This window comes from Charadrius vociferus, unplaced genomic scaffold (genome assembly GCF_000708025.1).
Source record: "Charadrius vociferus isolate BGI_N301 unplaced genomic scaffold, ASM70802v2 scaffold341, whole genome shotgun sequence".
NCBI classification, from domain to species: domain Eukaryota; kingdom Metazoa; phylum Chordata; class Aves; order Charadriiformes; family Charadriidae; genus Charadrius; species Charadrius vociferus.
In genome coordinates, this window is record NW_009646847.1 from 778,452 (window position 1) to 804,554 (window position 26,103).

The 26,103-nt window shown below is 47.2% G+C and overlaps 1 protein-coding gene across 1 annotated transcript in view; it reads left to right on the forward strand.

The window, feature by feature from the left end:
• Window positions 1-26,103, forward strand: part of ZFHX3 (zinc finger homeobox 3) — a 113,570-nt gene that overhangs the window by 24,102 nt on the left and 63,365 nt on the right. Inside the window, 1 exon segment of the mRNA XM_009894075.1 lies at window positions 13,852-14,083. Within this exon segment, the coding sequence (XP_009892377.1) occupies window positions 13,852-14,083 (232 nt within the window).

Below are 26,103 nucleotides of genomic sequence, written 5' to 3' on the forward strand. Positions count from 1 at the left end.
AGTCTGACCTTAAGAGAAGCTGTGGCTCTTACCTTGTACTTTGAATTATGTCTGAAACTTCTGCTTTTAGTTATAAAAACTCATATCAGAAATTCCTAGGTAAGGGATAACTTGCTGTATCCTTTTGTTTTAACAGTTAACGACTGAGCTGGTTCAAAATACATGCACCATTTCATGTCTGCGTTTATTTAGCTTCGGGTTGTGAGCACTGGATTTCGCTTTGGCTTTTCCTGAAGATAAAAGAAACCTTTACTACGGGAAGTTTCATGTGCAGGTGCTTGCCAACCGTGATCATATTAGTTGTTTAATTTCTCATGGATGAGGTAAACAATTGAACTGAAATCTCACTGTAAGGCTTACTTGGCTCTACCCTATACCAAGGATATAAAAGTAGGAACAACACATAAAAATGTGTTGTTCGTTTTACTGGAGACCCATGTTTTCAGCGTACCAGGGTCCACCATATCCTTGGGCAACAGTAATCTTGAAGCTTTGCCTGCTTCCTAGTTGTCTCAGCAATTCCGTAATTCAGGAGGCACATCTTGGGGTTAAACACAACGTATCACCATAACATTTTAATGTCAAATAAGCCCTTACACCTTATCTTTATGCTGGCAAAGCTTTTGTTGGGAGTTTTCTGGGTGTCTTTTCATGTTATCATGAAACTGATAAGGAAAAAGAATGGGGGAAGGAAAAGACTGTCACGTGGGGGATTTCTACTGATTTGAAGGAAACTTTGGGTTATTTTATATTCATCATCAGGACTGGAGCACATTGGCTAGGTAAAGGTTTTTAGCTGCAAATTCATTTTTTTTTCAGAGCTGCACAAAGCCGTTTTGTCCTTCAGACAAAGCCTCATCCAGTGTGTGGGGTCTGCAGCCGGTGTGGGTGCGAGGAAGAGCACAGGAGAGTGAGTGGGATGCTCTGACCCTGAGCGCCTCTCCTCAGTTCCTGCTCTCCTCGCGTGCCTCAGCGTCTTTCCTTGGGTTTAAAGTGCTTAGGAATGAAGACTGACAGCTAGGGAAGGGGCTGCAGCTATCTCAGACTGTCCCTTTTATTTCAGGTTCATTTTCGTGTTTGCGTGGTGCTCAGACGGTTGTACCAACAGCGCCACCAGATCTGTCAACATCCCCTGGCTGCTCCCCAGCTCTGTACAGCTGTGCCTGCTCTTATTTTTGTGGCAGTGAAATGCAGTTTGTTTAATTTCTGCCCTTCTGATAAGGACAATGTCTTGTGTGGGTGTTGGCTTATGATGATGGAATGAAGAGCAGAAGATCTGCTGCTGGTACAAAATACTGACCTTTTCCACCGAGAGGCTTGGAAAAATCAGTGGCAAGGATGAGAGGCTGTGCCAACACCAGCCTCTTAGGGTGTCATGAGGGGAGGTTGCACTTACCATACCAGTGTCCCTTGAGATTGTGGAGAAAAATTGCCCCTCTTCCTGGCAGTCTTGCAAGCTGAGAGCCTGTTGCGGATGAAGTTAGAGCAGCAAACCCAATCCATTCATAGGCTGCAAACTGCTTGGAGGACGTGTATGTAATACACCAGCCAAACAGTTCTGCTGCTGTAAATTGTCATGGGTCATTGACGTGTCCTTTCTGGTGGAAACCAGGCCTGAGAACGCGTGGTGGGAACCATTGCCTGTTCAAGGGCTGAGGAGATCTTCCTCTCCAATTTAGGAGAGGCTGTAGTTGGAAGGCTTCTCCTCAGCAAGAACTTGGTGGCTTTCCTCACATGGTAGTTGCTCAGTGGTGTGGGGCATGGAACAATTGCCTGAATTTAGATATGCAATTCCTAAGACACGTCAGTGTCTATTCCGTTTGCAGAAGCCCTTGCAACCATCTTAAACATAGAAAATATCAGTCTTCAGGTTGCCTTAATCCAGCCCTTTGTGTGCAGGCATTATTATAGTTTTTAATTATAAGTATTTCCATACATATTTTTCCAGTAGGATTCTTGCTTCATTCTGTGAATGAGTAATTATTCCGTTTCTTTTTATCTTCCTCTTTCATTACATTGCCCCAGGCTTTGTCTAATACAATCCAAAGCTTTCACTGAATGAAGAATTATTTATTTTCTCATGGGCATTTCTGTGGTGCTCTGTGTTCTGTTTGTGTGTTTCACGGACACTTAATGAACTTACCTTCACAGTGCTTGTCTGAAATCAGATGGTGCTCCTGTCCGTGTGTTTTGGGTATACTGCAGCACAAGAACTGCATCAAAGGCTGTAGTCTTGGCTGCCCAGCTTGGTGCCCAGCCCTGCAGTCTACACCGCTGGAGAAGTGCTGCTCTACTGGGAGGGCTTCAGTGGCTTAGTCTCACTCTACCAATTTTCATTTTACCTTCAAGACTCAAGGTACATTATATATTTCCTATTACCGCTTTCATTCTCTGTCACACTAATTCACCACACCTTCCTTTGGTTCTCCCTCCTCCCATATCATCTGCTTTTGGAAATCCTTGTGTCATCTGGATCTTCAAACTGTCACAGCTATGCCACCACCACTGCCACTGTCCAGCTTTCCTTTTGCTGTAGCAGCTCTTAACATGCCCCAGAGCACAGGGGGTGCCTTGTCTTTGTCCAGGGCTCTGTGTCTTGGGCTGGCCCTGTAAGCCCAGCTCAGTCTGGGGCATTGGATGAATCATAGAATCATAGAATGGTTTAGGTTGGAAAGGACCTTGAAGATCATAGAGTTCCAACTCCCCTGCCATAGGCAGGGGCACCTCCCACTAGATCAGGTTGCCCAAGGCCACGTCCAGCCTGGTCTTGAACACCTCCAGGGAAGGGGTCTCAACAACCTTTCTGGGCAACCTGTTCCAGTGCCTTACCACCCTTAAAGTGAAAAACTTCTTCCTAATGTTTAATCTAAACCTGCCCTCTTCCGGTTTAAAGCTATTCCCCCTCGTCCTATCGCTACATGCCCTAATAAAAAGGTTGATGCTGTATGGGATGAAGAGAAGGTTGGATGCTGTGTGGGATGCTGGAGAAGGGATGCTGTGTACGATGCTGGATGCTGGGGAACGGAGCAGAGGGCTGGTAATGATCCTGATGACCTTCCTAATGAGGGGGTACCACCATAAGCCACAAAAGGTGGAGTTTTGGAAGGGCTGATGGCTTCATGTCTAGGGCTGTGTGTTTCTGTGTCACAGGCATGCTGTAGTGGGCAGGAGGATGGAGTTCTGGCTTCCATTGGCCAAGGTTGCATGGAGTCCTCTAGTGGATCGGAAAAGGTGGAAAGCATTTCTTACAAATGTTTCTGTGAGGACTGAACGAAGGATGAGCTTGGTCTGTTGTTCCTAAATGCGTCCTTGTTGGCTTCTGTGAGGGGAGGTTGTGTCATCCATCTCTTCGATATTGATATTCTTCGATTTATGGAGAGGATTAAAAAATTGTCTTGTGTATTGTTGTTGTTATTGTATGGTTATCTGTTCGGATTCAATGTGGTACATTGCTGTAGGAAGTTATAAAGAAGCTATATGAAAACAAGGAAATCTTCAGTCTATCATAGCGCTTGTAACTTCTCTAGAGATAGATGAAACAATAAATACTGGGCGAGGGAAGTTAATCTGTGTCTGTAGTATTTTATTAAATAACGTGAACTCAGTGTGGTTTTCTGCGGCTGGTTCAATTTCCCACATGGTTTTATGGAGCATTATTACAATGGTCCCTTGCTGCGCGCGTGTCTGCAGGAACACTGCCCGTGGGCTAGTGGCAGTGGCACCCTCCTGTCCCTGCAGCGCCTCTGGAAGGACCTCACTTCCACCACCTTCCTCTAATTTGCTGTTCGGGTTCTAGCTGAAATTGCTGGGACACCTGGAGCCAAGCCAGAACATGAAAGGACTGGGGAGAGCTCGCTGGAGGGGCATCAAGCCTCTTGTCCGTCCTTCTGCGTGCCGAGAGCCGGCTGCCCTGAACATAAAGGGGGGGCACTTCTCATCGGGCCACTTCCCTCTTTGCAGGGGTCTCCTTGTGCCGGTCCCCAGTGCACGCGGGCGCCTCTCAGCTTCGGGATGTGGTGAGGAGCACAGCGAATGCGAAACGGTCTTCAAGCGTTTTCTTCAGAGAGTGGTGGTTTCTTTTCTGAAAGGCTTAATATGGAGAAAAAAATAGTTTTCATTTAATTCTTAAATTCTCTCCGCTCATACAGAGAAGGTTTCGGGTAGTTGTTTTAAGTCTGAGGCAGTGTTAACAACACAAGACTGAGTGTGTGTTACGTGCTGTACCTTTGAACACGCAGAGCCTCCTCAGAGATCCCTCGCAGTGTAACATATGGATCATTCCTATTGCTGCTGGAGGAAATAATGCATCACCTGTACAGATAGTCCTAGTCTTGTTCTGTGTTACAGAAAGCCTTCTTCAATCACTCAACAGCCATATAATTACAATATGGACAACAGATTTTTATCTTGCTGTCTTTTCAGGTTTCCCTCAGCCCTTTTTATTATATAATTTGCCTTTTATCTAGTGCATTTCCATATTTACAGGCTGCTCCAGTTCACCTGAGTGTTCACAGCTTAACAACTCACACTGAACTTATTATTTTCAAGTATATGTACAAAATACGTTAAAAAAGAAAAACAACTGGGTAGTGGGATTGTCGAGCCTGCTTTTGGTTACTGTCTTGTCTTCATGTTCAGCTGTTCTTTTCCCATTTCTTTTCCTAACCCTGGGAAAGATAAGGCTCCCCGAATTCCTCAGCTCTTGGCTGTCACCAGCACTGAGAAAGGAGTGGACAGGATGACCCGACCTCCTCAGTGACGTTGTTGAGTCATGGCAAAAATTTTCTTGCTGTTTTTATAACTTCATTCTGTTGCTGTCCATACACTTTGCAGGCACTGCTTTTAAAAACAAAGCACAGCTTTTCTGTCATATTTCTCCAGGGATGACAGCACCGATGGAAAATATGAAGTGACAAAACTGCATGTTTTCCTGAGGAGCAAAATGTCATCAATTCAGGTTTTGGTTAACTCTCAAGGCCGCAGAAGAACCCCACCATCACCAAACCACTGTGCTGCTCTGCAGAAACTGCTGTGTGAAGCTTGGCTCACGGTTAACATCCCTCATGTTCCTCATTGGTAACAGGAGTGTTCATTTCACAGGGAGTTTACTGGATTTAAGTTTGTCAGAGGTGCCCAAGTGAGTAGCGGTGGATGCCCATGCGGACCCACAGGGCTGTCGTGGGTCCTGCAGCAGAAGCCATGGCCGGAGCGGGAACATGCAAGGTTGAGGGCAGCACTTTTCAGAACAGCTGATAGGAAATGTACTCTCAATTGTGCTTTGTTTTTATCACTATAATTAGCAAGATCAATACACACACTCCTGTATTCATCTCCACATATAGCAGTGCTTACGCCTGTGCCTCCCTGGGGAGGGCTGCGAAGATTTCAGGGATCTGGAAAATTCTCGAAAGTTGGAAAGTGGGACCTTTCCCTTTTCTCCCCTTCTTGGCTGCTCAGCCAGCATGTAGTGCAGTGCCCAGCTGTACAAAGGGATACCCGTGTGCTGCCTGAATGAAATCACAGAGGTGGAGAATGGCATCTCTGACTGCTACCTTCACTCGCTTCACATCTCCTCCCTCCCTCTGGGAGGTTTCCAGCTGGCCTGCTGTCGCGCTTCCTCTGGCTCCCAGTGCCTCTCCTGGGGTGGAAGGGGATGGCTGGCGCAGCCGGGCAAGTGCGGGCTTTACCGTACACTTTGTTCTTTTTCGAGCGTAGGGGAGAAATCTTAGCGATGCTCTTATACTTTCAATGGTCCCACACAGATTTTCGTCTTTGGGGATCTCTTCTAACGAATGATTAATTAGTACTTTCAGGTCTATTGCACAATTTAAAAGGGGGGGTGAATACAAGTTCAACCTTTCTTGCCTCTTGTTTTCTGTTAATCTCTGTCGTTTTTTGCCCACTGACCCTGGGGGACTGTGAATATGTGGGGATGCTGCTCATCGCAGCCTGCATAAACAATGTCCTCGTTAAGAGCTGATCGGCTTAGCAAGGCCCCATGAAGTTAGCTGCCAGAGCCGAGCAGAAGCTGGGACTGTTGCCTCCCTCTGGGCTTTAGCCCCTCCTCATTAAGCAGGTCCGGGCTATTGATTGGGAGCTTGTGTTTGGAAGAGTCTTACTTACTCCATGCATTATCTTGACAGATTGATCAGACCTGATTGAGAACCTCTTAAAGGAACGAACAGCTGTAATGGGAAAGTTGGACTCTGTCATCCGTTAGGATGATTCTGGGAGCGAGAAGAACGAGGCTGACATCTTGGAGCAATTGTATTTACAATTAACATGGCTGAAAACGATTGCCTCTATTGATCCCCCCTTCCTGCAATTACAGCCCCATTGTTTACATTCCAGCACTTCGGTTATAAAAAGGAAATTCAATAATTATTGCATTATTTAAAGTTAAAGTGCCACAGAGTTTGCTGGCTACGCTTGCTGGTTGATTTAACGTTCAGTAAAATCCATGCTGAGCTCTCCATCTTTAGGCTGAGCAATATTTGGCTTTTAATGAGACTTCAAGGGCTGGTGGAGCAAACCCCGTTTGCTGGGTGGCTTTTGGGGTCATTTATGGGAGAATCCAAAAGCGTTTCAGCACAGCAAGCACCAGCCTTGTGGCCAGCAGGGACAGCATCTGTGGCCCATGGCCTCTGGGTGGGACCCCATGGGGACGACTCCTTTCCCGTGCTGCACGGGTGATCAGCTGTTACTTGGAGATACTGAGAATTTTTGTGCCTCATGCATTATTACTGACCTTTCCCCAGGTCTCTGCTCAGCTGCCCTGTGTATTGCTGTTGGGGTCCTCCTTGAGGAAAGTCGCTTGTTCTTGCCTCCCTCCCACTTTGTGGCGTCGCAGTCGGAGCCTCGTGGTGTGATGGTCATCGGGGGCTCTGCTCAGCCATGCTCGGTTCTGCTCGGCGGCTCTGCGCCTGCATGGGGCTCACAGTGTCTGCGCTGGCCCCATCACGGTACTGGGGGCATTCACTCAACTCCAGGCAGGGCTGGAGGGCACGAAAAGTACAGGTTCAGAAGGGGAGTGTAGGGACTGGCTGTTAATTGGGGCAGTTGGTGCGGTTTTTCAAGGTTTTCTGTGTGACTTGGGGACTTGCATCAAGTATCTCAGCCTCTTTGGCAGGAGGGAGTGCTACATTTCCAGCCTTTTGGAAGGAAAAATAAAGATCAGAAACAAAAAGGTAAATCAAAATCCACATTTGTTGCACAAAGTCGTCTTGTCCTCATCTTGTGGTGGATGTTTTAAGGGCTTGGGTGATACTGAGGAAGCTTTAGCTGGAACTGGGGGAGTGATGCTCACCATTAGGCTGTTCCAGTTACCACAAGCTAAACTGCAAAAAGTTGTGGGCATGTGAGTCTGAACTCCACAGGCTGCAAGCTGCGCGAGGAGCTGTTACGCAAGGAGCAGGAGAGGCTGGAAGGAGGGAAGGGTTTTGTAACGCTACTTCTTCAGAAGCAGTAAACAATCGCAGGACGTTGGTGGAATACAAAAGAGCGTAAGTTCATCTTTTGAACCTGCTGTATGGAGAATCAATTTTTTCCTCCTTTCAAAACATCTGGGCCGTGGGGTGGCTGTGAACACACCAGCCCTTCCCAGCGCATAGCCAGCATGTGTTCTCGCTGCGTGCTGCGTCCGCCCCACGTCTCCGTCAGCTCCAGGAAATTCCAGCCGGGGCTGCAGGTGTGAAAGGAGAGCAAGACGGATGGGCCAGCTCTGACTTTTATGGAGTACTTGGAACAGTCCAGGATCAGACAGCTGCATCCACATGACTTTCATTAAAAATTCAGATTCTTCTCTTCCAGGATTGTGTGATTTATCTCGTGCAGCAGATCAGAGGCGCATGGGGGCCAAGAGACGCTTAGGAGGCTTCTGAGGTCTGCTGCAGGGTCTGGTCCCTTTCCATGGTGACCTGTAGCCTCCCCTCCAGCCCTGGTGTGAGGGTTGCATCTCGTCTATCTCCCCGGGAGTGCATTGTCACAGGCACAGTTCTTGCTGGCATGTGAAATGTTTCCTACTAAGCCTGTTACTAATTACCCATGTTTGATTTCACCCTGAGGAAGAGTCAATCCCTGGGCATCCCCCTGTGCTGAGGATGTGTTCATAGTGTTGGCGTGCCTCCAGCACCTCCTCCTGAACACAGGAGTGTATGTTGGTGTTGGCTCTCACAGTAACCTTGCGTGGTTCAAAATCTCACATAACCTCTGCGGTGCTGGTGCTCCCCTGGTTCTGTGTGCCATCGTGGGCTTAATGGGTCCCGCTGGCTCTGGGTCTCATCGTTAACGCTGGTCAGACGTAGGTGCTCGCAGGCAGAAGAAAGAGCCGTGCAAGTCTGCGGTGCTGCCCTCTTCCACAGCTTTCATAACCCTCCAGCAGATTTTTGGCTCCATCTTCCTCAGCTGCATCTGTCAATTCTTTTAAATCCATACTAATTTTACCCATTCTAACAGAACAGCCGTTGTGCTGAGTTCAGTGGTAATAATAGTGTTATATGTGGAAAAAAACCTCCTCCAAAGATGTTCAAGACTGATCACTTCGGTGGAGCGTTTCTTAAAGAATCTCTTGGTAGTTCAGTGGCCTCTAATTTTGTGGCAGGATTGTCCTGTAAGGTGTCAGCTGGAGGAAGTGATTGAAAGTGATCTAAAGTGATTTGAAAGAGATTTCTCCAGACTATTTATCAATTATCCATACCACCACATGGCCTTACTGAGCAATCAAGAGTTGGTAAGCAGAAGGATGTTTGTGTAAGCAAGAGGGCAGTGGACTGGCTTTGACTGTCCCTGTCAGTGCTCTTGCATGGATCGCAGATTCGGTTGGTTTCGGGTCCAGGTCACCGCTGTGGCTGGTGATGCTGTTAGCTAGCTGGCGGCGAGGAAGCGTTTTCTTGTTGTTAGTGTTGTTTCTCTGCTTGTTGCATGGAGTTCATGAGATTATTTTCCCACTTTGTGTTTTGGCCCCCAGGCCTGTTATTTCACCTGCTTTTTTCTGCCTACAGACACCTTGGCACGTGCGGGGAATCCTTGCACACCAGAGGGGCAAGCAGGAGAGCACAGGCTGCTTGTTGTTGGGGGCAGTTGTGGAATTTCTGTCTACTGCTTGTTGTCATTTTGAGGTCTGCAGAAGAAAGGGGCCGTCCTCGAGCCTGCAGAAAGTTTTCTCACATGTTCTACCGCTCTTTGTACCATCAGGGCTTCCTGAGGGTGGAGGTGGGATCTCACCACTTGCAAAGATGGTTGGTCTTCCAGCTTGCAGACCAAGGGCTTGTGAGATTCCCACTGTTGTCAGTGTAGGTTCGCCCCTTTTAGGGCCTTCCAAAGGGGAAGTATTATACAAGATAAAGTTAAAATTGCATAGAAATTGGGCCTTTTGTCTAATGAATAATAAACATCAAAAGCACAAGATAGTTCAAAGTGGTTATTGCGTCTCCCAAGTGAGCTAGGGTTACAGTTCATATATCCCTCAGAACAGCATCTGACCCACTAAACATAGCAAAGAGGGTTTGGAAAATAACATTGTGCCTTCTGGCAACAGAGTGCTATAGGGAGGATTATCTGTTCATGTTACCGTAGAAATCAGGCTCTTCACATAGTGGCTGAAATAAACTTAATACAGAAGAGGTTTTGAGCAGTTAGGGATTTACCATCTGTTAAAATTTAAAAGATATAAAAAAGTTTTTAGAAACCAGATTAAATGGTTAACATTAACTACAGTAACACCTATAAAGGTGTAGGTGTTACAGGAGACTTCATTACTTGTGTAATAGCAGCAACACGGATCCTCAGTCCTGATTACAACAGTCTCATCTCCGAAGAACGTAGTTTGAGTACATGGCATGGGAGTGAGGAGGACTGCCTGCAGTCAGATTAATACAGCTGTTGCATTAAGTTCCATGATTATTGAAAAATACTGTGGGTGAAGCAGCGTTAGATGGAGGAAAGATAGATGGTAAAATAAACAAAATTCTGGGTATGTGAAGGATGGAGGTGGAGAGAAAGAAAAACTGAATATAGCGTCATTCCTTACTTTGTTTAAAAATTAGATTTCCATAGTCATACACTGTGAACATTCGTTATGCTATTATTTATTAGAAGAAAACAATTCCAAGCCAGATGTTAGAGAGCAAGGGTTGGAAAGTCAGTCCATCAGTGCGGCGAGGGTCAGCTCGTCTCGGCGCACACACGCTCGCTCCTTCTTGTGCGGGCGCCTCTCCTGCCCTGGTGGGTCTGCGCCCTCGCCCTCTGCATCCCCTGCCCTAGCCTAATGGCGGCACTGGGGGGCTGTGGGCAGCACTGGTGTGGACACCACCTGCGTGCAGTCGCCTCTCTCTCCCTCCTCTTGTGTTCGGGGGGCCGGCGGCTGTGCGCAGTGCATGCCCCAAAGGGATTGATTGCTGTCTGCTGGCCCCCGGCGCTCTGCAGTGCGTATAAGCACAAGTTATAATTTTTCTCTTGCTTATTTAAACTGTCTTTGTGTTCAGACCCTCCCAACTTGATGACTTCTCCAAGCCAAACCCAGAGGAAGGGGGAGGTTGATATGCAATACTCCCTAAACCAGCCTGAAATGCTCTTTAAGCAGTCTGGTGGGGCAGGGCTGAATCCATCCTGGCTGCCGGCACGAGCGCGGCCGCCCGGTGAGTGCAGTTTGATATGGAGTCACTTCAAAATAATAATTTCCTTGCGAGAAGCTAAAGACAAGGCTCCGGCCACCGTCGGCAGCTGGCGGGGCGGTGGATGGCAGTGCCTCCTCCGGGCGTTTGTTCGCCGTCCTGCTCCAATGCAGCTGCGCCGCGGGGAGATCACCCTGGGGCGCGCAGGGCAGAGCCGCGGTGGATAGCTCTTGATGTTGAGATGAAATTACCAGACCTGGGGTGTTTGGGACTGGTGTTCCACAGGAGGTCTGCGGTGAAGGTTGGGGGAGGCGGTGCAGGGGTTACGGCAAATGGAGGAGATGAGATCTCTGAGCAGGATCCTCCTGCGCTACTCACTGTGCCATGGAGCAAGAGTGCAGCTCTGCCCGGAGACCTGAGCACTTCCCAGATGGAAGATGGGTCAGATTTGGTTTGATTTGTGTGTAGGAATAGGTGTTGGGAGCAGTGCGGTGTTGTGCTGCGGTTAGTGTATGTACAGGAACAGCCCGCGTCCCCCTGGGAAGCTGTACTTGTGAGCCGTATGGTTTCCATCAGAGCGTTCCTCTGTCTGTTTCTGATTTAAAGTGGAGCTTTGACTAAACCTGATCAATATTTTGCATGCCATGCGTGAAGAACCAGATGTTGGAAGTTTCCTATCGTTGAGAGGGAGGGGGCGAACACCCCCCCAGACTTGCAGAAATCAATGTTCTCTGACAGAAGTTGGTTGGTTTTCCTAGGAACAATATATTCCTTTGATTTTCAAGTTGATCTGTCTTCTAACGAGGTTCTGGTTTAATATTTTGAATTTGTTTTCTGTGATACGGATAAATTCTCACAAGGGGAAAGCTTAACAGTATGATGGACAATAACTACACATACTTGTCCAGCATTTCATCACTTCCAGCAACTCACAGCCAGTACTTGCTCATCCTTTGTGTTGTCTTATTCTGGCCTGCTCCTTTCCTTTCTTGGAAGACTGATGTGAATGAGGGGTAGGCACGTCGGGGGTGGACTTGGTGGTGGTGGTGGCACCGCTCAGGTCTTTACTCCTCCCGCACTACAGGCAGGTGAAGCTGACCTAAGCACAAGGGATGTTGGAACATACCGCATATGCACAGACTGAGAGCAAAAGAAGAGCAGAAAATAAGACACATTTATTAAACTGTTTAAAACAAATGTTTTCCTAAAATCCCTCTTTAAATGACAGCAGTACAGACTGTGCCTCTGGTTCCCACAGAAACCATGTCCTTAATACTTCCTTGAACCTGTGACCAGTTTTTTCTGTTAATTGCTCACTGGGGGTTTCCTCTGGCTTCTCGCAGAAGCTGCTGCTGAGCCCGTTGGCACTTTCTGAGCTTCAACGCAGTTTTTGTAGGACGGGGTCTTCCCCGACGTGCCTCTCAGCTGACGGGAGATGGGGCTTGCCATGCGCCTTCTGGAGCGAGACCCCCAGCCTGCAGCGAGATGGGGCGGCAGGGAGGTTTTATTGCAGAGGTTGGATCTAAGCGGGGCAGGGCAAGGCTGGTTAAGCTGGGCCATGGGAGCCGGTCATGTGGCTCTTGCGACTGGCTCGCTAACCTTAGCTTTTTATGTCTTAAGCCATTTCTCTTTTTCTAGCTCAGGAAGAGGGTAATGCATGCAAACAATAGAAATGAAAGGAAGAAGAAGTTCTTATGAGGGAAAACAGCAAAAAATCTTTTGAGGGCACCGGTGGGATTAGTGCCCTAGTGGATTCTTCAAATATTACAGTGAATTTAATTAAATACATTGCGATCCCAAAAGAGGCTAGTCTAATTAGCCAGATCTAGAATACATTTATTCTCTTCCCTCGCCCTTCCAATCAGAAGCCTCAGCATCAGCTCCTATCCTATTTTTAATCATTCCTAGACTCAGAGGGCTCTCCTTCCTCCGTGTTAGCTAAGCACACAGCGCTGGGTAATATGTGTCTTTAATCTTATCTTAGCTGTAACTGAGATAATACACGTCAGAATTTTTACCAGAAGGTCCTGGCTGCACGTAGGCAATATTTATGATTGACAAACCTTGAGCTCATGTCCAAATCACCTTACTTCTGTGTCTTGGTGAAGTGCGTGGCAAGGAAGGGGTTTCATAAGATGACCCAGAAGACTAGAAGGTCTTGAGGTCGGACAGTAGGAGCTGGTAGGGATTATTGCTTAGCTGAAATGTTAAGCGTGTGGTGGAAACACCAAATGGGTTTCACTGAGGAGTCTTTCATGTCATTTGACTTCGGTATCCATTTCTCCCCTCACTGTGGGGACCGGGAAAGTTACTGTGAACTCTCAGCCCTGCCACTACCCAAACTGAATGGAGAGAGGCTGTGCTGTGGCAGCCGACATGGCTGTAAGCAGTAAATTCTTCCCTCTGGTTTTAAGAACTAACTGCCGCATTCTTGGGATCTATGACATAAAACAGCTATTCGTTTCCCTAGCGGTATGGACCTCTATGCCAGACAATTGATAGATTTTGTCAAATAATCAAGGTGTAATACTGTCAAATTAGCTATATTGGCTGTGATAGCACAGCTTCAGAGGGTGACAAGATTTTTTTTCCAAGTGCTAACCTCTTGCGGTGATACCCAGCTGCATGCTCACCATTGGCTTTTCAGTCTGGCTCGCTGTCACTGCCGTATTCCAGGCCAGGCTGCTGCTTTCTTCCAGATCCAAGGGAGTAAAACTTAGATGCCAGGGAACGGAGTGCTGGATGATGGATAGGATGGCACGCGCTCCGTTTCCATACGCTGTTTCCAGGACCTCCCGATCTAATGGGTTCATTGTGTTCTAAGATTGCTTTGGTTTTATTCTTCTTAGTTTTCAATGAGAATTTATCAAATTTAATTTTATCTGTTTGACATGAAGTTGGATCCCCTCCCAGGATAAGCTTTAAATATGAAAGAATTAGCCATGCGTAGGTCGTGAATAGTTGTTAATGTTGGATCTGGTATTTTTTTTCACTGAAGGAGATGATCTTGCCTATCTTGATTTTTGCTTCTGTGCTCATTTCAGTGTGTTACGTTTTTCTTGCTTCTAAGCGGGAGAGTGCACAGTACCTTGAGAATAAACAGGCTGATCTTACTGTGTCTTTGTCAAAATGTGGTTTCTTACTTAATTCCCAGGTAGCTTTTAGTAATTTACAGTGGACTAACCCAGGGAGACTGGAGATGATACAGGAAATTCATATCTCTCTACTTTGTTCTTCACAGCACCTTCAGCATCACGAGAGTGGGGTTGAGGGTGAAAGCTGCTATTACCACTGTGTCCTCTGTAACTACTCCACCAAGGCCAAGTTGAACCTTATCCAGCACGTGCGCTCGATGAAACACCAGCGGAGTGAAAGCCTACGTAAGCTGCAGCGCCTCCAGAAAGGTCTCCCTGAAGAAGAGGAAGACTTGGGACAGATCTTCACCATCCGGAAGTGTCCGGCTGCTGAGGCTGGTGAGTGCTGCCTCCCTTGCTTGAACGGGGTCGGGCTCTTGGCTGCTCTTCGTCACAGGATTTGACCAGCAGTATCAGACCCTCTGTGCAGTTTCATGGCAAGCTCGGTGACTTTCTTGTTTCTCTTCCCTGCTGTGGGGATGATGCTTATTGCTTATCAATAATATGTTACGGAAGTCCCGACTGCCCTGAGGTAGGACAAGACCCCTGTGTACCTGCAGCATCCAGCATAGCTCTGCCTCACGGGGCTTGTGGGTGGTGGCTCCGAAGCACCAAATACTTATGCACGTGCTTCGTTTTGTACTTTTAAGTGGTGCCCTCTGTTCCAGTGGGGCTAAATGCAAATTTGACATGTAGAAGCGTGTGTATTTGTTCCAGTTAGCGTCTTAAACAGTGGAATATTGTGTTGAGTGTCTAAAGATACTGTCACATTTGGACAGCTCTAACAAACTAGTGTACTATACTTTTGGTAGATACTTTGCAATGTGTCAAGTGATGTCCTGAGTGCCAGGGCGAACCTGTCCCAGCTTCTTCATTGATTTCTAGTATTTCAGCCACATTAGATTGGGAGGAGGAGCTGGTTGAGAGGGGTGGGCAGGAGAAAGAAGCAAGTGTTTGTTTTCCATGTCTTCTCTTGACAAGGTGGATAAAGTGAAGGGCTTGGACAGAGCATTTGGTCATACAGAAAGGACAGATAATAGGCAAGGGATTGCAGCTGTGAATCTAGCAAGAGAAAATGTGCCTTAAAGGGGACAGTTAGGCTGTGCAAAACAGAAATTGTATTTTGTTTAATCATTTAAAGGGTTAAGAGGTTTTTTATATTAGGAAAAAGCAAGATCTCAGGAAGTCCTCTTTGGAGGGAGGAGGAGGAGAGCCTGCCCGAGTCAGCTGGTGCGTGTGCTGTCAGGGATGTGAAGATGCTGGAGCTGGGGGATGCCTGTGAAAGCCTTCACAACCCTCCTCTGAACTTCAACCAGGACTTTCCTCCATGAGCACTGTTGAAACAGCTAAATCTTACAGAAGAGTGCTCTGAGGAACTGGCATTCTGCAATTAATGCACATAGAGACAAGGAGAGTGATCTTAGCTTAAAGGCGTTGAGAAAGGAAAGCAGCACCAGCTGGAGGAGAATCTGTGTGAGTCTTAGAAATGTCTCTTGAATTAAGACCTGAGTTGCGTTGCTGTTATGCATGTTAGTAACAAGGATCTGAAATACTTGCAAAACACCCGGAAAGTAAAACGAGATTTTTCATTAAGAGTTAAATTCAGTCTCATGGAAAAAAGTGACCGATCTGTGAACTCAGCAGCCCAGTGGAGTTGAGGGCATGGAATACGCTTTCCCAAAGGTCACGGTGACAGTGAAAGCGTGCTGTGGTTGCCGCACCATCCCGGAGGGGACAGCAGCTCTTACAGCCATTCCGCCTCTCTGCGATGCTCCGTTGTAGAAAAACATTCAGATTTCGAAAGGATATGTTGACCAGTGTTGTATGGTGTGTGAGTTTTCTTAAAAGCAAAATGAACAGAGAGCAGAAACCATCTGTGCCCTTTTGTGATATACAGAACAATCTTGAAAATCTTTGTTTACTTTAGAAATTTTGTTTACTTTGTCTTTTACTTTAGAAACCTTATCTTTCCCTGTACGTCTGCCAGGATTATGACATTGCAGGTACTGAGAGTGCAGAAGCTGACTAGCTGAGAAGGAAAAGGATTTGTTGACCATTTTAAAAAAATGTAATTTTTTTTTAACTAAAAGGCTTGACGAGTTGCTGAAAGGAAATCTCTGTTTAAAAATATTTTACTTTTTCAAATGGCTTGAGATAATTTCCTTTAAGCTTGTTGGTTCTTCAACAAAAACTGACAGTAAACAAGACGCTAAGAATTTCTTTATCATATTTTATTTCAAAGGTTAAAAATACAAGTAAAAATAAGACTCTCTAGAATGCAAAGGAGCGGGGAGGAACCTATGCTCTGTTTTGCAGGTCACTTTGACCTGAGATATTTAATTTCAAGCACTCTTCCAGCCCATTGTTGGGCCAGACTGAGCAGGCACACCTCACTGGCGACCGCAGGCACAAGGCGCTGGTCCAGTTATCCTTGCAATGATGGGAGTGGGATTTGGGTGAGAAGCTGCGGTACCCCCGTGGGGGAGAACAGATGCTCTCATCTCCCATTTATTCTGATCCCGTTGTTGTATCAGAACATACACTGGAATATAAAGCGGGGTGGCCCAGTTGCCCCAGGCCAGCAGCTGTGCTGAGGGCATATCCTGAGGGAAGGTGCATCAAGATGCCGCAAGCCAGAACCAGGTAGCCCTGGCAGGTGCCTGGGCTGGTGCCTCTGCTCCGGGGCATTGGGGCAAGGGGGCCCATCACCCAGCACCCAGGGGTGCTCCTCGCAGCAGGCAGGGTCAGTCTCTTGCAGGGCACAACCGTCATTTGTTTCTTGGCTTTGATTTATTCAGTGTAGTTTCTAAATGCGTAAAAAGAGCTGCCTTAGACAAGCTGATCCTTCCCTTTTTTGCTGTGATGTTTAAACTTCCAGTGTTATAAAATGCTGCTGTTATTTATTATTTATCTGGCTGTTGTTATTTTTCAGTAGTTTTGGGTGAGCATGTACCTAGGGTTAAATTCGCTCTTCTGACGTGTTTGTTTTTTCTTGGTTTTGAACTTTGCCGGTATATTTGGCTGTTAGACCTGTTCAGGAGAGCAGCACGTTCTGCTCAGTGAGGCTTTGCTGATGGGTCTCACCAGCACGATGCTGCCAGCGTGGGAAACGAAAAAGGGCTGCACTTCAGGTTTGCAGCTGGCTCTCCGCATTTCTTCCTCTATAACGTGATGGTCTCTATTGTATCCCCATTTGTTTCTTACTGTTTTTTTCTGAGGGCAAGGCGGACTTTCCTCTCTGCCTTTTGATGAGAGTCTCTGGTGATAGCGTATAACACGAGAAAGCCTTCCCTGTGTTTAAGACACCTTGAGCAAAAGTGCTTTTCTGATCTGACACGTCTCTGTCAGGGGGCCCAAAGGGATACTGACTTTTTTGCTCGTTTGCTGCATTACACAGGCAGTGGTTTGTTTTGATGCTGCTGTTACTCCTTGGTAATCATTGCTGTGATTCTCTCTCCCTTTCTAGTTAATTATATTTGGTTTGAATTCAGTTTCCGTACAAATACAATATCAGCTTGCTTTTTTTTTTCCAAAGTCAGTCCCCTTTTGTTATCACTGCTCTTTCTGAGGACTCTTAAAACATTTCAGTCCTCGCAGCTTTTCTACCTTCTGCAAAACTCCTTCCTGGGAGGGTGGCCCAGCCCCGGAGTCCCCATTCTGGGAGATGCTCGAAACCCGATGGGCAAGGACAAGGCCGAGGCCCTGAGCAGGACCTTGACTAGCGCCTGTCTTCTCTCCCCGGAGAACTGCAAGTGCTCAGGGCAGGGCTGAACTGGCAGAAAACCATTCCCTCCTTGTGCTGGTCTGTGTTCTTGCTGGTCTGGCTGGCCAGCTGCTGGTTTGCCTCAGCCAGTAGTGTGAAACATCATCCCTCTCCCCGCTCTTTGGTCTGGTGTGCTGTGACCAGGAGCAAGCAGGCACAAGGGATCATGTTGTAAGGGGTCCTGAGGTTCCAGGGGATGGTGGGGTCCAGCCAGCTGCTGCTGCTTCCAGGAGAGACCCCTGGGCCAGCTGTGACCCAAGGCAAGGTCCTGGCACACGACAGCCACGATCACTACTGCTGCTGGAGAACTCTGTGGGTTTTTTAGAAATGCTGAAACATTCTTTGTCACTCTTTTCTTTTCCTAGCTTCATCCCCAACTTTACATAAAACTGTGGGTTGCAGTAATGAAAGGCAGCTCAGCCTCATACTGTATGTAGCCTTGTGTTAAGTGGGACTGTGTAGACCGAACGAGTGGAGTTGCCTTGTTCCCCATCCCAGTCCGCCCCGTTTGCTCTGTGGCAGGGAGCAGGTGCTGGGGTTAAACACCGTGTCTGTCTGTGTGTACTCGCTGGTGTGTGTAAGCATGTAGGAAAAAGCATTGCTGTCTCTGGGGCGGTGCGTAGATATTTGCTTGTATAGATGCATCTCAATCTGTTGGAAGAGAGTGTCTGATCATACCTTAATTAGTCCTCTAACAATCTACAAAGGTCAGTGCCAATTGCCTGTTCATTTACATTTGTAATTGTGATGGTTCTTGATTGCACATTAGTTGCAACTCATTCCCTCCCACCCCGCAGAAAACACATGCAGCAGCCTAAGCAACAGCTTTGTAGACACAAGGACCTTTGTCTCTGCTTGTGCCAGCAGCACGGCCTTCACTGAAACTTTTGTGTCTTTTATGGAAGAGAGCTTTAGAAGCTACACTCCACTTCCAGTAAAGGGATGATGAAGTCATTGGCAGGGAAATTATATGGACATCAGGCAAGAAACCCAATCCTCCTTGAACTGGATAATTAAAGACAATTAAACTTTTCTGCTTGCTCTGAGAAGTGTGCTAATTATGCAGGAGACAGGGAAGTGGGCCCAGGCTTGGACATTCAGCTGTTTTGTTGATCACAAAGAATACAGCTTTAGGGGTGGCGGTTTATTTTCCTCTGTGGGGTATTTTTGGACATCTATTGCTGTAGTATCTGGGCTGCTGCCACTGCAGATGTCAGCCCCTTGCTGCAGAAGCATCTGTATAACGTTACCCATAAGCTAATTGATTTTTAATGATGGGGGTTTAGAGAAGAAAAAAAAAAAAACAAACCCATAATAAAAAACAAAACGTTCTCAAGATGTAGGGATGGATGCACTTATGACTCATTAGATAATGAGAAATAAGAGTGAAACAACCTGCACCAAATTTTCATTCTGGCTTTGAAAGTGTTTCCTTCTAGAAGGCATCGAGTCCAGCAGCCCGTTTTATAACTCAGACAGCCATGTGCCAAGTAGCCGGTCCAGAGTGGAACCGCTGCTTCGTCTCCAGCGTGTGTTACGCAGAGGCGTACACAGCCCCCTGCTCACCCTGTCGCATTGCTCACCTTGTCGCGTTGCTCTTTACATGCCATCCACACGGTTGCGGATTTGTTACAGCCCCGGCTGCTGAGCCTGTTTCTCCTTAGGCAAGTGCTGTTCATAATTCATCTGTTTCCCCCCTTACCTGTTTCTCCTGACTCTTCCTGTTTTGCGTCTCCGTCTGCTCTCCCTTTCCATAGCTGTCCTCCTGTGGGAAGAGCAGAGGAGGGTTTGTTCACTCTTCCCACTGTGTAGGACAGAAGTCCATCAGATGTCTGCGTTCCTCACCCCCACCGGGGTCCTGGGCATCCCTAGCCAGGGACTGCTGGTTCGTGCAGCTGCTCGAGTCAGGGTCTGCCACACTCCTCAAGTCAGGAGAAAGTCCTGTTGCTCATGGTAAGCTTGACCTGAGCAGAGGTCCCACAGGCAGAAGCACTTCGTGCTTGGGCTCTGCAGGACATTAAGTAGATCCAGAAGGGTCAGACAGAGCTGGGGCAAGAGACCACCTAGAGTTTTATGATGCCCAGAAGTTTCATTTTGATCATCCTCCCGTATGAGCTCTGAATTTGTTGACATCTTTGAAGGGAAACAGAGATTTTAGCAGATGTAAATGCAGAGGCAAATTTGCGTGGCTAACGAATTGTGTTGGTGTAAGCAAGCTGTGCAGTCTCTCTGTGGCTGGAGGAGATGTTCCTGCCCTGCGACATGAGCAGTTGAGGCTCAGACCACCCCATGTTATCCAAGGAGGCAGCAGAGCACACCAAGGAAAAGGTGTGCACCTTTCTCCTTCTCCTTTTCCAAGGCACTTCGAGTACCATGGTCTGGATATGATCAGTGGGACTGTTGAGAATGCTTTTGAAAAAACAACAACAGAAAATGTGTCAAGTAAGCACAAAAAAGTAAAATTTGTTGATTTTTACAGCTGTACTGGAAGCCATTACAGAGCTTTGTGGGACAAATACATGACTTTTCCACAAGTCATCTTAATATTTAGTGGGAAATGCTGACCATTTCTCAATTCTGTGAGTCATCCTATAGACTATTTTACAAAGCTTTGTATCCTTACTGTGAAAATCCGTAGGAAGGCTAAAAATAAAGTCAAATAATATCTTCTATTAAGTGCAGCTCTAGATTTTTTTTCTTAGCACCGTGTGCTTCTGGAGAACCTCTTTGTCCTTTTGGATATGGGAGTGCTCCCCTAAAACCGGGCTAAGCCAGCCAGAGGTACCACTTGCAGTTTTTGAAGAATTATTTTGCTGGATGTGTACTGGCAAGGGGTGCCACAGTCTTGCCATTGCACCACAGAGAACCAATCCCCTATGGTGGACATAGTGTTTCAGCAATCCTACTAATCTCTGCCAAATCCTTAGCAGCCATCTTCTTCCCACACACAAAGTCATTGTTGGGGCCCTCGCGTGTGAAGAGTGAGGGCAGGCTCTCTGGAAGCTGTTGCTAAACTCGGCCAAGCACAGTCAAAAGCCCCTTTGTTTGGGCAGGAAAGGGCTGGAGAGGGTGTCAGCAGGAGGATTGCTGCCTGCCCGTCTTCCTCTGCCCGGCCGTGCTGGAGCATCCATGCTGCTCACTCTGCCAGCAAACAGCGAGGGACCAGCCACTCTCCCCGCTCCAGACAGGTTGATTACAGTTACTTAGAGGAACACCTTTGCTGTAAAGCTCTGTTCTGGTAACCCCTTGAAAGCTGCTGGATCCCAGAGCTGCCTGAGAGGAGGGGTAACCCCGTGGGTCCTGCTTTTCCCCTCTCTCTGCCCCTCAGGCAGAGGTGGGTACACTGTCCATCCACGTCTTCCTTGTATTTCAGTATTCGACCTTCTGAAGGGCTGCAAACTGTAAACTGAAATCAGGATGTGAATTTTTAATGAAACCAAGTATGTAAACAGAACTGAGGTATAGCTAGAGCGGTTGCCAGATGAGAAAAACCCATGTGGTTTAAAAATAGTAGTTACCAAACTCAGCTTGGCTCTGCCTGTGGTGCTTGCAGACAGCTGGATGTTCATATAGCGCTTGCACCTCTGTTTTCACTCTGAGTCATATGAAACACTTTGCTAATGTTCCTCTTTCTTAAAAGTAGTTTTGTAGCTGCACCAGGGATGCGAAGGCATCGCCGTCAGGAGAGAGGTGATGGCAAACGGGAACGGAAGCAAGTTCCTGCGTGATCGGGAGCAGATTTGTTCATGAAACGCGCAGGATGTGGTTTGCAGTATGAAAAGTTTTCTCTTAGACAAAAAGTTTCTATTTAGCAGAAGGGAGGCTTGATGTCAGCCACATTTGTCAGGTCAAATTTGTGACTTGGAAGGCCTATAGAATCCATTATCTTCTTCCCCGAGCCCGAGGCGTTGTTCTCTGAATTCTCCTCACTCCTGTCCAGGCTCTCCAGTTCCTCCCTTCCCTTGCTTGCCGTGCCCTGGACTTAGGAATTGGGATTAGCCAAATGAAAATGAAGTGAAACAAACAGTGGAGAAAAGGGGAAAGGGATCTTCCACAGAAATCTGTGAGGGAAACCGTCCTGTTATTTTCCCACCTTGAAGACTGGGCAGCCATGCAAGGCATTTCTCATTCACAATCATCAAGCATGGAGTAATTATTAATGTAATTTCTTACAACAGGAATGTGAGAGGCTCCTTTGGAGTGGATTTTTCATGATTGCAGGCTCCATACTTCCAGTGGAACTTTAAAACTTTTGAAATGAAAATGGGTAATGCCGAATGATATTTCTCCCTGCTTGAAATAACTCAAATTTATTAAGATCTGATGTCCTCCACTTGGTCTCAATTAAAGAAAATGTGGTCATTGCTAATGTTGGAGAAACATGCATGTTGCTCTCCTACATCTGATAGAGGTAATGGAGGGTTTCAGAAAGGAATAATTAGTTTGCTTTTGTAAGCCTCTCTCCACTTTTCCGTGGGACTTAATTGCACGCAACAATTAAAAACTTCTCAAAGCAGATTACTTGTACAGTGTCTGCAGGAGAACAGCATACAGAGCTTATACTAGAGCATCTACCAGCCAAAAGCACGCTACAGCTCTGGCTGTGCTGGCGAGGCACAGATTTATCTGGTTGGAACATGTGGCCCTTGCAGAGGGGTAGGGAAGAGCAACGTGCGAGGTGCACACTGAGGGATTTGGTGTAAAATTTCCCACCTGATGCAAGCAACAGTTCCAAATGATGTTCTGCATACCGTCTCCTCCCATTGCTCCGGCCTCTTACAGCTGGAGAAGCTCCTCTGGTTTCGCACTGCTGCCAGTCACCCTCTCCTCCTCAAAACGAGATTCCTTCCTCTGGTGTTTAACAGCTAACCTCATTTCACATGCTTCCCCTTGCCATTTCCAGGCTTGTCCTTGATTGACACATTTAATAATCTGCCAACCCAAATGACAATCTGAGCTCCTGTGTGCAAACATCAAATGCTGCCCAGCTTCATTAGCTTCTCTGGGGCTTTTTACCTCTTTCTCACTCCCCGCAACCCAATATTGTCTTTTCCCAATGTGTTATCTGTAACCCCCGGAAGGCAGCAGCCTGCTCAGGCTTTGTTTCCAAAGCGTTGCATGTAAATCCAACCCGAGCATCAGTACATGAATCGTCAAAGAGGTGCACGCTGCCGCAGCCCAGCCACAGCGGGGACTTGAGAGGGGGCCGGGAAGGCGGTGGGGTGCCTTGTCGCATGCACCCAGCTTTCTGCCGGGGGCTGTTTCCTACAGCTGGGGGTGTGCAACAGCTTTGTTGTCTAAAGAGGAAATCCGTTTCTGTCATCTCATCCTCAGCCATAGGGAGTAAGACAAGCTATTGTCCTGTTTTGAGAAAACATTCACCCACGGTGCAATAACATACGTGAAATAGCAACAAAGAGGAAAACAGCTCGTGGCGATATGTATGTTAAGCTGATTAAACTTGCAGTTCCCCTTTACTGCAGCATTTCTGATCTCTGTGCCAACCCCACCAAATACCCCCACATGCAGGATTATCGTCTTGTTTTCCAAGATCTCATGTCATGTGTGTTCATTTAAAGCAGGAGGACAGCTTGTTGCGTTCCCCTTTGTTGTTCTGCTGCACCTTGGAATTTTTTCATTTTTTTGTGGATTGAGTGGCTTAAGGACCTTTTTACCTTTCCAGCAAGTTCCTGATGGGAGTCGTGGTACTTCTGCGCAGGGTCTCTCCTCTGGAGGATGTCCAGGGGCCGGGCAGATAGCAAACTCTCTCCTTCGTGGCTGGACTGAGAGGCAGGTGGAAACTTTGGGTTGTGCTTTAGTTTCATATTGCTTTAACAGTTATCAAAATCCAGCAAACGTACATTTCACAGCCGTGGGCCAGGATTGCTATACACAGGTAGCTCCTTTGGAAGCTCTGAAGATGTGAGGAGAGCCACATGCTTTAAGAAAGTCAGTCCCTTTAGGGGACTTCTAAATCCACATAAGGGGACTTCTCTCTCCTGGTATTATTCTGTAGCGTAATTTGTAACTGTTCCCTCCTTGCATCCTTTCCCCCAACCAAATTTTGGAGAACGCTATTCCCGTCCCAGCAGCATCTTTCTGTCTTTGTGCATACGGGACACCATGGGACTGTTGAGGTCTGGCTTTGCAGAACACAGGGGTAAAGTTGGTTCCCCTTTAATATCTGGCAGAGGCAGATTTCCTTTGTTATTTATTTTTTGGGTTGGTTTTGAGTTTAAAGTAAAAAGCAGTTGTGCCTTCACTCTGTTTTGACCAACCAGCAGTGAATAGATAATCTCTAAAGGATATGAAAGGTTTAATCATTTTAATTTTGTTTTTATTAAAGTTTATCGTGACTTTTTTCATGTGCCCCTGGTAAAGCGGGGAGGGGCAGGGGGGGTAACAGAAATCTACACAAACCCCCAAGCATTCGCTTAATGAAACTCTCTAATGGGAGGCGCCTGGCGGGAAGGAAGTGGTTAGATAGCTGGGCTGGGGAAGGCAGACCAAAGGCACGCTGTAATATCGCTGAAACGTGGCAGGAATCTCATAAACTCCCCATCTAGCTCCAGCAGACACTTGTCACTGGGAGCTCATGGCTTTCATTAAGCAGAAAGAGAGGAAGCTCTGACGGCTGACTTGTTCCAGAATGTTTTTCTTGTTCGGCTGCATCTTAAAGCCCTTTCCACTTAAGAAAAGTAAAGGGGAAAACATCACCAGATGCTGTAGTAAAACACTGGGAAGCTCCTGGTCCCTCTCCTATTCTGCTTTTTTTTTCTCCCCACCGAAACAAACCCCAGAGCCACACTGACACAGAGCGCAGCGTCTCTCCTGAGCTCAAGCGGCTGCTATTTCCTTTGGGACAGGAGAGTTGCATCCCTGTCCCTGTAGTCTCGCCCTTGGTAATGAGTTTGGTCACCAAAAGCTCTGCTGCTGGTGCCAGCTGCACCTTCTGCTTCTCTTCCCTGTTTCACTTGTCCCCCTCTTCCCCTTCCAGTTCTCAAATAGGGAAGTCTTCTCTTGAGGACTGCAAGGTGGTTGTTGCAGTAGTGTGGGTTAAATTCAAGACTGAAGGGCTCTCCCTTTTTGGGGTGAACCAGTACAGCCTTGAAGACATTGCAGGTCGAACAGCAGTAGATACTGCAGCCGTGTCTCAAGATGTGTTGGAGAAGGGTTAGATGTCAGTGTGAGTGACACAGGATTCATATTAGCAGCAAATTCTGCTCATGTTTAAAGTCTCAGCACAGCCGTGATCCTTCTATCCAAACCTCACACTTGCTCAGGTGCTCTCTCTGACTGAGCCTCCTGCTTTGACATTCTGGTGGTAAGGAGAAGAAGAAACCTTCCAGAAACTTAGACACATGCTCCAGCACCTGTTCCTCCACTGTCAACCCTAATTTATGATGTTCAGCTTCATAGTACTACATGGTAGCAGCTTATCTCCAGTATCTTTCTTACAGGTTGGACTGTTCTAGCCATTGCTGCACTGCTGTTTTCTCCCTTTCTACACTACTGGGCTTCAAATTTAATATATCTGGAATGAACATGCCTTCTTCTGTGTTAACAGGTTAATGAGTTTAGAGAGTTGCCTCACTTGCATGCTTTTGTTGGTGTATTAGCTCGGAGTCTCTTTTCCCGTTCTGCTGTTGACCTGAGCTGGAATGTGCTGGAGCTCCAGCCCAGAGAATTGCTGATACCTTGATACCTTCTTTCCTACTAATTTGCCCAATAACACATTAGGTGGGGACAGTGGCAGAACAAAAAGTTCAGTCACATTCAACTGGGCACAGGCTTTGTGTTCAAAGGCAATGAGGATGTTTAACTTGTTTATGGGTAAACAGTGGAGTAGGGTGAGGAGGTGCCATGAGAGGGAAACTGCCAGCCAGGCTTCGTGCTCAAGCCCTTGCTGAGGAGCTGCTGTACGGCAAGGTCCAGCACCCGGGCTTGGAAGTTGCTGATTCCTGGATGTAATTACTGATACAGAACAAGAACTGTGCTTCAAACCAACTGCCTCGCCGGACTCCGTGTGAAACAGAAGAAACCTCCAGCTTGGTCCATTAGTGCTGCTCATGCTTCCTGAGTTTTGCTCTGCTCCTCGTGTGGAGGTGAAGCTGTGCCCTGTTGCAGCATCCTGGTGTCCCGCAGGGCATGGCGACCAGACAGACCTTCCCGGCCTTACAGCACCTGCCCGGTTGTGCAATGCAGAGAAGTGCCAGGCCCGTCCCAGGAGGAGAGGTAGGAAATATAAGTAGGACTCCAGCCTGCCAGATGGTACTTCAGGTTTTGCTGCAGCTCCACCCACACTTCATTTTGGTATCTCTGTGGTGGGCAGCCTCGAGTCTCACCTGATGACTCCTGAAGAGCACTGGAAGGCTTGGGAGTGCAGTGCCCTGCTGGTTCGTCTCCGCTCGGTCGTACATGTTCATCCTTAATGATCGTCAGAGGCTGAGACCATTTCCCTGGGACAAGGCTTGTCTTGGCTGCACGCTTGTGTTTTGTGTCACGGTGGCATCTCTGTGAGGTGGCAGAGTTTCCAGGAGTCCCTTCTGCTCAGCTGTTTCCTCCCCATCTGCACATGGTGTCAGTAGTGAACCTT